An 11419-nucleotide genomic window follows, 5' to 3' on the forward strand; every position below is an offset into this window, starting at 1 on the left:
TCCGTCATCATATTTGACAGGGAAGCCAAAATGCTCCCATACATGATACTTGAATGAAGCGAGAGGCTTTTCCAGTTCTTCAGCTTCTCCGCTAGCCGTGGCTGTCACTGCTCTTTTTTCTTTGCAACGCGAGCATCCAGGATTGATTCGTTGGGATTCAACATGCCCCGTTCACGTGAACAGTACACGCAACTGCTTTAAAAAAAATATCAAATCAACCTTCAGGCGTCAGAGTAGAACACAGCACGCATCTATCTGTCTTGTCTTTATCTTTTCACTGCAACCCTGCATCGAGATTTAGGGAATTATTACTTTGAAAAGTAACAGCGGCTGTAAAACTGTAAGGATCACCCCCCACGGTTCGGCACCCATGTGAACCGCCGATCAATTGCAAAGTTTAACCATCATAGTGTGAAATACAGTTTTACGTAACGTGGGGGTTGATCCTTACGGATCACGGATCAACTACGGTCCGTTGCACCACTAGTCTGAATACTTATGTAAATGTGATATTTCCATGTTTTATTTTTAATATATTTGCAAAAATTTCGTAAAACCTGTTTTTACTTTCTCATTATGGGGCATTGTGTGTAGATTGATGGGGACAATGTTTTATTTAATCAATTTTAGAATAAAACTGTAACGTAACAAAATGTGGAAAAGGTGAAAGGGTCTGAATACTTTCCAAATGCACTGTATTAATGTCTTTCGAAAAGAGGGACACTTAGAGGGGTTTTCTGGGAATTTTCTTAGTGAAGTGAAACTTCCCCATGATGCTCTCAACCACTAGACAGCACAAAATAGCCCTATTAGATTATGAATAATTTGTGGGGCTGGGGTGCAGCCCCATATTACAAGACAACGGACACACCTTTATTCCTCTCTCCTCACTTCTCCTCTCTTTATCTTGTCTCTTCTTCCCTATCCTCACATCTCTTCTACCTCTCCTTGAGTTGCATAAATATACAGAATACAAGAATGAACGGAACTTAATTCTTGAATTTGATTAAACACATGCATTGAGAGAACTACCCCAACCCTGCATTCTAGATTATTAGGCTTGATTACCTGTCTGAGTGTTCCATGGTGCAGAGTAGAGACCTGGTGACATGTGTAACGTTACAGGTTATATGATGACAGAGTAATATCTCTCCATTAGAGACTTCCTGTAGTAATATTTTTGTAAGTTCTGTCCCAAATGGCACCCTATTCCCTTGTGCACTACTTTTGAACAGAGCCCTAGATAGTGCACTACTTTTGACCAGAGCCCTAGATAGTGCACTACTTTTGACCAAAGTCCTAGCCTTGGTCAAAACTAGTGCACTATGTAGGAGTGGAGTGTCATTTGGGACTAAGACAATATCTCTGACTGATAATGATGGAGTGATGATAAAAAAAGGAGAGGGGAGGGGTGAGGGGAAGGAGATGAGGAAACACTTGCAATGTGTAAGAATATAAATCCTTGCGCATGTAGCATCGGTCAGACAAACAAGTAGCCTACCAACTTCAGCATCTCTCAAGAGTCACTGGACACAGCACCGACAAACAATTAACTGGGACATGACTTCTACATACTGTAAGTCGGACGTCACACTATTCTACCGTTCTACCTGGTCAAATAAACTGGGTTGTGTTTTGTATTTTATCACTAACTCCTCTCTTGCTCTCCTCCTGCATTCAGACCTCTCACTCCTCTCCGTGCTCGTGGTGATGGTAGTTAACGGGAGTCCCGTGCCCAGCGCGCCAGGTTGGACCTCTGGAGAGGAGCTCGCGGTAGAATCGTTCTCCGGTGAACCGGGCGCGCCGCCGATATGGGAGAACGTGATCAAGGTGATCAAGCTGCTCGTTCAGGAAGTGATCAACTTCCGAGACCAACAGGTGAGTTGTTTTACATGTACTTTGTATTATATTGTAAATGGCTCTTCAAACGTTATAATTGAAAACAACAATACTAACTTTGAAAATAATAAATTCAACCAATCTGAAAAGTCTAACTTTTATTCCTCCTTGTGTTGTAGTTTGTGGAGGAGTTTCAGAAGCCAGTGGAAGAGATGTCATCATTCATACAGTACCAGGTCCCTTCCATCCCCACACACCTCTCCAAGACCCCCTGCTCCACCTCAAACTACAACAAGGTATAGATAAAGTTGAATGAATGGCTAAGACCTGTGTCTGGAATTAAGTCCAAATCATGAAGCCAAGCTATTCCTTTTGTGATCTAAATGAAAAATCCTAGAAATGAAACCTTGAGGCAGCATCATTTTGTGTCTGGTTTCTCTCCTTGTTTCTTCCTTCTAGATGAATCTAGGGAGTACTTTTTTATTTTTATTAATTTATTCAAAAGTATTTGTTGTCCCCTCCTATAGGAGGCATGTCTGCAGAAGATCAGTCATGGTCTGCAGGTGTACCATGTTCTTCTCCAGCATGTTAAGGCTGAATACCCACAATCCACCCTGCTCCCCTCTGTCATGCACCAGACTACTGTCTTGATAGGCCTGTTCAAAGACAAGGTATGTAATAGTTATATTATGTTATAGTACTACTTAAATACAATCATTATACTACTTCATTATACTACTTAAAGGTGCAATCTGCAGTTGAAACAATAACAAACCTCCTCACCGCCACTGTTTTGGTAAAGAGCTGAGGGATGGGCCTGGACAAATGTAACTATCAAATTCATAGACAGAGCTATGGATGCAAGGACTGACAATCCATGATATCAAAACTAAATGTAATTTTTATTGGATTTTTTATTTTACAAACATTGGAGTAAGAAATGACTACATATAATTTATTTATAGGTCCTAAAATGGATGTAGCAACTGCAGATTGCCCCTTTAAATACCCTTTAGAAAGTTGACTTTCATTGTGGGCAGATTTTCCCAGACTTGCTTTAGTTCCACCAGATACCTAGGATTTAGCAAAATCTTGTGGCACACAGATGACCTAATGTATCATCTCTTTCTCTAGATGAAGGCTGCTGAGGTAGTAGAGGACCTGTCTGCCAGTGAGAGGGAGCGTGTGCTGGGTGAGGTGTCTACAGGGATAGAGTGGGAGAGGAAGACCAGCGTTCACGCCATCCTTAGGGAACTACGTCACTTCCTGGTCGACACCAAGACAGCCCTCCGCGCATGGGGAAGAGGGGCGAAGGCTGCCAGTAACCATGACATCACGATGGTGGGCAGAGGTGTGTTAGATCAGGCTTGGAGTAAAAACCTGCACTGATGTCTTATTCTCTGAATCAGCTGTTTATTTTTATTTATTGAATGTAATACTTGATGGAACTTCAAAACAAAGTTATTTATATATTTATTCATGTATTTATGGTTGATGAAAAATGTATTGAATTTATTTAATCTGATTAATTTATTTGATCTTGAGCAGCTTTGTGCCTATTGTACCCAACTTTCGAGAAACTTGTAATAAAAATACATATTTATATATTTTTTTATAGCAAATAGTGTTATTTATTTTCACACAAATGGACTCAATGTATTTTTCTAATTATGACATGTTGGTGGATTTCAAGCACAGACTTAAATTTATCTCTAAGTGCCTTTACAGTACATTAGTGACTACATTGATTGTGACTCCTACTAGTTTGATCGTTGTAGCCTTCAATTGTCCAATTAACAACCAACCATATTAGCAAACTTATTTCATTTCAAACTTAACATTTCTCTAGTATAGGTTACTTATCGTAATGAACGACATCAGCAAAATGCCTGCGATAATTGATCAGTATGGTCGGTGTCGATAATTGTCAGTTCATCGTCCCAGCTCTAACTGTGACAAATGTTTTGGATATAAAAAGGAATAATAAATGGTATCTGAGAGAATAGAGAAATGTGTTGCTCATATGTTGCTCACCAAACATTGTTTCAACATGATGGTTATTTTCACATGTGGTCATCACAAAAAAAAAAAATCTATTTCCACTTATCGGTAGGTGTCATTCTGTCAGCAAGACGCATACATTAATTCAGGCGACAAGAATGTGTTGACTCAATGACAATCGCCAAATGTCATTACACTTTTTGGTATTTTTTAACAGATGCTTTTTTCCATTAATCAAACGGCACGAGTGCGTGGAATTATTTGAGCGTACGAACATGCGAAGGTAGCCTATTTTAAGTTATTTGTTTGACAGTAGCTAGGTTTCCATCCAACTGGAGAGATTTCGTTTTCCCACCAGTGGTGTTTTTCACTTAAGTTCTCATATACTGAATAAAAATCTAAAGTTCAATGTGTTTCCATCGCATTTTCAACTCTACCGATAGTTTTGTCACAAAAACTGTTGCGTTAAATAGCAAATGTGCCTACTCTGGTCTGGTGTCATGCGCTCTAGCCAAAAGCTCGCAGATACAGTGCGGGTAGGCTAGTCTACATGAGAAATTGATTACATTATTTAGGGGGGAAACTATCTACACACAATACCCCCATAATGACAGAAAATACAGGTTTTTAGATTTTTTTTCAAAATATTTTTATTTATTTATGCAGTATATCAAATTTACAGAAGTATTCAGACCCTTTACTCAGTACTTTGTTGAAGAACCTTTGGCAGCGATTACAGCCTTGAGACTTCTTGGGTATAACACTACAAGCTTGGCACACCTGTATTTGGGGAGCTTCTCCCATTCTTCTCTGCAAATCCTCTCAGGCTCTGTCAGGTTGGATGGGGAGCGACACTGCACAGCTATTTTCAGGTCTCTCCAGAGATGTTAGATTGGGTTCAAGTCCAGGCTCTGGCTGGCCCACTCAAGTACATTCAGAGACTTGTCCCGAAGTCACTCCTGTGTAGTCTTGGCTGTGTGCTTAGGGTCATTGTCCTGCTAGAAGGTGAACCTTCACCCCAGTGTGAGGTCCAGAGCGCTCTGGAGCAGGTTTTCATCAAGGATCTCTTTGTTCTTTGCTCCGTTCATCTTTCCCTCGATCCTTTCTTATCTCCCAGTCCCTGAAAAACATCCCCACAGCATGATGCTGCCACCACGCTTCACCGTGGGAATGGTGCCAGGTTTCCTCCAGAGGTGACGGTTGGCATTCAGGCCAAAAAGTTCAATCTTCGTTTCATCAGACCAGACAATCTTGTTTCTCATGGTCAGAGTTCTTTAGGTGCCTTTTGGCTAACTCCAAGCAGACTGTTGTGACTTTTACTGTAGAATGGCTTCCATCTGGCCACTTTACCATAAAGGCCTGATTGGTGGATTGCTGCAGAGATGGTTGTCCTTCTGGAAGGTTCTCCCATCTCCAGAGAGGAACTCTGGAGCTCTGTCAGTGACCATCGGGTTCTTGGTCATCTCCCTGACCAAGGCCCTTCTCCCCCGATTGCTCAGTTTGGCCGGACGGCCAGGTATAGGAAGAGTCTTGGTGGTTCCAAACGTCTTCCATTTAAGAATGATGGAAGCCACTGTGTTCTTGGGGACCTTCAATGCTACAGAATTATTTTGGTACCCTCCCCCAGATCTGTGCCTCAAGACAATCATGTCTCGGAGCTCTACGGACAATTCCTTCCACCTCATGGTTTTTGCTCTGACAATGCAGTCAACTGTGGGACCTTAAATAGACAGGCGTGTGCCTTTCGAAATCATGTTTAATCAATTGAATTTACCACAGGTGTTCTCCAATCTAGTTGTTGACACATCTAAAGAACGATCAATGGAAACAGGATGTACCGGAGCTCAAATTTCAAGTCTCATGGCAAAGGGTTTGAAAAATAAAAAATACAATTACATTTGCAAACATTTTTAAAAACTTGTTTTCGCTTGGTCATTATGGGGTAGTGTGTGTAGCTTGATGAGGGAAACAAATTATTTAATACATTTTAGAATAAGGCTGTAACTTAACAAAATGTGAAAAAAGTCAAGGGGTCTGAATACTTTCCAAATGTACTGTAAGTTATTTAATCTGTAGCCTAATAAAAATTCACATTTTCCCAAGTCGTAGTTGGAGGACCACACACCATAACATCCCGTGACTCCAAGTTTACTTCGATATGGGTTATCATATCAATATTTGCGCATAAAGGCGTTTCCACCACCATTTCTCACAAAATTAATTTTACAGACACAAAAAGATCACACTTTGTCTAGCGTAATTTGCTTTGTCGACATTTGGAAAGTTGACCGACAAATGTTCTGTTTCCATAAGGCCAGTCATGACATTTTTTGCCCGACATGTACTTTACCCCCATAAAAAGGTTGGTTGGAAAGATGGTTAATTAATAAGATGAAAACGTCATGACTGGTTGTGTTAATGAGAAATTGAAAAGATAAATGTTTGTTTTTTTACCGTTTAACGGATTGCTTTAGGCTACTATTAGGCCCATAAAAATGTATAAGTTCCATGAAAAAAATAGAATGTCACGGTATAAATCGAAAATCAAACCAAACAGTAATCTTCTCTCAAAAGGTGATTTATAGACCAACTCAGGTCCATTTTCAACCAACAGGCAACATTTTATACAGGATGATTTAAGGTAAATAGACAAACACAGATCCATGACCAAATGAAAAGACTAGGTTTTACATGTTTCCAAACTGACAGGAAACAAAATGAGAGAAAAATGGTCCGTCACCAAGCAGTAAAGGTGCAGTTTCAGAATAAGATGTCCATCCCGCCATTTGGTGTTTCAGAGTGAGAGGGAATTCAGCGCTTCAGGTCTCCGACCCAAACGTGAAGTGACAAAGAAAGTTCCAACCAGCCTAAAATATATGGGCCATATAGAAATTGTTGAGGGAAAGATGGCATCCACTTCTGTGGTGACAGCTGGGAGTCACATGACCATTGTGGGAGGAGGTGATTGGGTGGGTCAGGGTTGTCCTTAGCCCCACAGCAGACTGGAAGAGAGAAAACAAGGTCAGAGGTTACATTTGTCTTAATGGCATGGCCAGAGATGGTAGAGAAAGCAAGACACCCCACTCCCTCCTCTAGGGGGTGCCACAGGGTGAGACATCTCACTGGCAATTTTTTTCTGGCCGGGACAGGTGGGCACAATAAGTAGAGCAGAGCCATCTATTCCCGCTCTCGCGTGAGCATGCCAGATATTACTGAGGAACCATGAGATCAGGCAGGAAAAGCATGCTCACACGTAAGTAGAAATGCCCACTTAGACAGGAACCATGACCATTTCTTTCAATGGAAAACAGCCTGAGTAAACAATCTTATTTATGGTATTGCTACCTATTCCCTATATAAATGCACTACTTTGACCAGAACCATTGGCACACTATTCCTTATGTATTTAACTACTTTGACCAGCGTCATGATACCGTATTCAAATCAAATCAAACTTTGTCACACGCGAATACAACAAGTGTAGACCTTACCGTGAAATGCTTACTTACAAGCCCTTAACCAACAGTGCAGTTCAAGAAGAGTTAAGAAAATATTTACCAAATAAACTAAAGTAAAATAACACAAAGTAGAACAATAACGAGGCGAGCATAAAAGGAATTAAGCTCGTCTGGTAGGCTTGAGTCACTGGGCAGCTCGCGTCTGGGTTTCCCTTTGTAGTCCGTAATAGTTTTCAAGTCCTGCCACATCCAACGAGTGTCGGAGCCGGTGTAATAGGATTCAATCTTAATCGTGCATTGACGCTTTGGTTGTTTGATGGTTTGCAACATTATGTACAAAATAAGTTACAAAAAAAAGTTACAAACAAAAACAAACCAAATAGCACAACTGGTTACGGCATGTAAAACGTCAGCCAACTTAACATTCCCTGTATCAGACGGCCAAACCAAAAACAGACAGACACACACAGATGGACAGACACACACAGAGATGGACCGACAGACACAGCGCACCTCAGGATGTTGGGCTCCGGCATACCAGGATCCCCCCCTCGTGCGAAACCTGTACATCAAAAACAAAAGAGAGCAGAGATGAAGAAAAGCAAATCATTGTAGAAACATTAATTGCACTCCCGAGCTTCGTTTTTCAAAGCCTGCGTAATGTGACGTCTGTTCATATCAGAGCGGTTTCCAATAAAACAATCTCAAACACAAGTGATGTAGTTATCTAGCATCAGTAGCGTGTTCCTGAGAAGAGGTGAACATGCCTGTTGCGTGGCCAGCTCTTGACGTGTCATAACATTCCGAACTGGAGCTTCAGACGGACAGCTTTGGGATTTCCCCACCCACCCACCCCTCTCTCTCTCTCTGTCTCTTCGTCCACCCCAATCTCTCCCTCACGTTTCCCCGCTCTCTTATCCCTTTTAACCAGCAGTTCTCCCTGTGGTCCAATAAAGATGTCCGGGAAGGAAAGTGAATGTTGGAACTGACTACCCTAATAGCTAAGACATATTGCAAAGATGAACGGCTAAAAGCTGTGGGTGTCAACGAATGGTGGCGATTAAACATCTAGAATCTTCTGGAAATTAACTGATTATGACAGCCAATCTTCTGGTCAGAAGCGATAGGACAGCCACCCGCTGCTTCTGACTGTTGAGGGTTGGGTAAATTGTAGGCGTTAGAGACTAAACACGTTGGGGTCAGTTCTAATTTAAGTCAGTCAATTGAGGAAGTAAACTGAAATTCCAATTCAATAATTGAAAAAAATTGGCTTCTCAATAAACCCGAAATTGAGAAAATATTATTCCAATGTTTTTCTATTAGTTAATTTCAAAATTCCAATCACTTCCTGCATTGATCGACTTCAATTCAAACTAACCCCAACCCTAGTGTTGAGTCTCCAACACCTACTATTGGGCCTGAGAGAGGGGGAGGGGAATAAATAGCAGCAATGCTCTATGAATTAACTCATAAGTCACATTTCGGTTTCTGCAACACTTCATTCACTCATGCTAGAACATTGCATCAACGTCCTCATTCCTGACACATGCAGACATTCTGGGTTTCCCCATCACTTTCTCTGAAGATAGTTAGCGTATGTGTGTGTACTGTGTAGCCATGCCAGCTTGTGGCACTCAGGGTTTCCCCAGTGTAATTATCTCCCTCCCAGAGAAGCTGTAACTATTTCCTTCCTACCCTGGAGCTAAATGTAACTACTGATCAGGTACCGAAACTGGCAGGGTCCTCCGTGGCCTACCCTGGGTTAGCTGTGGTTAGCATTAACATTAGCCCAGCCTGTAGCAGGTTGATGACAATAGCAATCTGCACTGGTCTATGAATACATGTCATGATGCACGCACACACTAACCCTCAGTTAGCACATACAGGGACACACACTAACCCTCAGTTAGCACATAGAGGGACACACACTTGGAAAGTAGGGATGCAGTTAGAGGGAGAGGGGTAGAAAGTGAGAAGGCAGTAGGAGAGGTTGAAGAAGGAAAGAAGTAGAGAGAGGTGTTGCTGGACAGAAGGCAGAAAGTCGGGCTCACAGTCTCATGAGGTAGCCCTGCTTGTGATTTAAAAATCAGTCTCACCCTCGACCCAAGAAGGAATTTCCTATTGGGTTAACGAGTGAACATTTTGTTTTCTCCCCTAGCACTACACCACTGATTCAAATAAGGGTAAACCCATTTTAATTCAATCACTTTTTGAAGGCCTCTTTTGAACTTCACCAAACCTTCCATACCCATTGTAGAAGCGCTCATAAAGTGACTTGGGACCTGAATGCCAAAACATTTGAGAGATAAAGGGGCTGAAAGTTGACCCATTTTGCATACCCCACCATACCATAAGATATCCATGTCATCACTGGAAAAGATAGATGGTTGTCAAAGCATTTTATAGGTTCTGGGGAAAAAAAGCATATTTTGTTATATAAAATGGACCTTTCCTCCTTTGACATTCAACATGATTCATTTAAAAGGTCACCGGTGTACCAGCTAAATTGCAGTGGTAAGGTATGTCAATTCTATGAAGTCTATTTTATGATTGAAATGACACCTACCCTGTATTCAAGAGCATGTTGTGTCTCAACTGGCACAACACAAAAACCTCAAATGATGTGAACTAGGGTCTAAGCAACAACAATATGCTAATATGAAAAAAATCTAAGTTAACACGTTTTTACATTGACGTAAAATGTTTAAAAATGACTATAATAAAATAGTTTGACAACACTAAGCTTTTAAATTATATCAAACGCAACCGTTTATATTTTCGAGTGATGAAGACAGATTTCTCATGGTATGGTGGGGTATGAAAAGCGGACACCTTTTTGAGCCCCTTTCATCTCCTGAATGTTTTGCCCTTCACGTCCACCTCTTCAATGGGAACACGTATCGAAAGTTGTTTAAATCTAAAGGGATGCTGTCAAAAAGTTATTGAATTCAAATAGATTTTCCCATAGTCAACTCAAAGTTTCCATTATTTTTATCAGCTCTGTAGTGCTAGTGCAAAAGTTTGGGAAACGCTGGGCTTATGGTTAAGACGTTGGTTTCTCCCGTGGGAGATCTCACCCGAGAAACACGCAAAGCCGCACAAACACACCGACCAACAGCAGGAGTCCCAAACGTGTGTTTTGCCTAATTTTAGTTAGCTAGCTTCCCTTGACAGCTGGGGTGTTCCTGCGGTAGCTAATTCAGGAAATGTCTCACTGGCTTCGTTTTCCCATTCACACCCCTGGCTATGATCACCGACCACTGTGAGCTAGCTGTGGTTTAGCTGTTATATGACAGAGTCCCCGGGCCACAAATCTCCATACATTTTCGGACGTTGTTTAGCTAACTGAAATTGGGAAAAACATAGAGCTGATTATGCAATTCCAAATGCATGCAGTGGTCGCGTTACACAAACGAGGTTCCCCTAACTTGAATTTGTTAATCATAAAAAAATACTGTCACTTGGACATACCCCCCTACCCGAACTGCTATCACTCTAAGCTAACCGACTTGCCACATACTGACCAAGGTAGAGCACCGTGGGGATGAAACCCCAGCGGATGACGAACTGTCCGGCCTGAAACACCGTCTGCAGCCGCTGCTTGGTCTCTTTGCTGAGCTTCGCCATGGTAGCTAGTTGGTTCACTGGTTCTGGTTCTGAAGGACGTGAAAAAGAGGAAGCCGACGCATTGCCGTAAAGCGTGGCATGTGGTTTAGATTTTTTGCGATAGTTGGTTCAATCAGAAATATGACGAGCGCCACTTTGTGGACGCAATAGGAAATGTTCATCTGCGCCTACATTAGCAAACTCATACTTAAATCAACATTACGCCTAAAATGGTCATAAATACACATAAATACATACATACACAGATGGTTGCATACTTTCACTCAGATGTTTTGGATTGAGAGCTTGGCCATCATGTTAGGATGATAGTAAAAGCAAAAACAATCCTTGTGTTCTCACAAGGACAGTAAAACAAGGAAAATTCAGACATGTGTGAAGAGGACAAAGGCTATTTTAGAGTTAAAATTATGGGTAGGTTAAGGAAAATCGGATTTTGAATGGGAATAAATTATTTGGTCCTCACAAGGAGAGTAAAATAAATGTGTGTATGATGA

General features: G+C 41.4%; 1 protein-coding gene and 1 pseudogene across 1 annotated transcript; one reads left to right on the top strand and one right to left on the bottom strand.

Annotated features, from left to right (window-relative positions):
* Nucleotides 1-1560: 1560 nt before the first annotated feature.
* On the top strand, nt 1561-3164 carry LOC139372712 (interleukin-6-like; annotated as a pseudogene).
* Nucleotides 3165-5890: 2726 nt separating this feature from the next.
* On the bottom strand, nt 5891-11054 carry LOC139373673 (translocase of outer mitochondrial membrane 7 homolog (yeast)). Its single transcript, XM_071114508.1, has 3 exons — nt 10823-11054; nt 7812-7860; nt 5891-6842 (listed from the first exon to the last, which is right to left on the bottom strand). Exons 1-3 carry the CDS (start codon nt 10923-10925, stop codon nt 6827-6829), a joined length of 168 nt encoding a protein of 55 aa, XP_070970609.1. The 5' UTR covers nt 10926-11054; the 3' UTR covers nt 5891-6826.
* Between the last annotated feature and the right edge of the window lie 365 nt (nt 11055-11419).

The sequence above is a fragment of the Oncorhynchus clarkii genome, chromosome 18 (genome assembly GCF_045791955.1).
Source record: "Oncorhynchus clarkii lewisi isolate Uvic-CL-2024 chromosome 18, UVic_Ocla_1.0, whole genome shotgun sequence".
NCBI lineage: Eukaryota > Metazoa > Chordata > Actinopteri > Salmoniformes > Salmonidae > Oncorhynchus > Oncorhynchus clarkii.

Excerpts from the sequence above, each read along its gene's own strand:
- LOC139373673 (XM_071114508.1), bottom strand. The coding sequence starts at position 10,925 with ATGGCGAAGCTCAGCAAAGAGACCAAGCAGCGGCTGCAGACGGTGTTT. Across the intron at positions 7,861-10,822 it reads CCCCACGGTGCTCTACCTTG|GTTTCGCACGAGGGGGGGAT; the intron begins GTCAGTATGTGG and ends TTTGATGTACAG.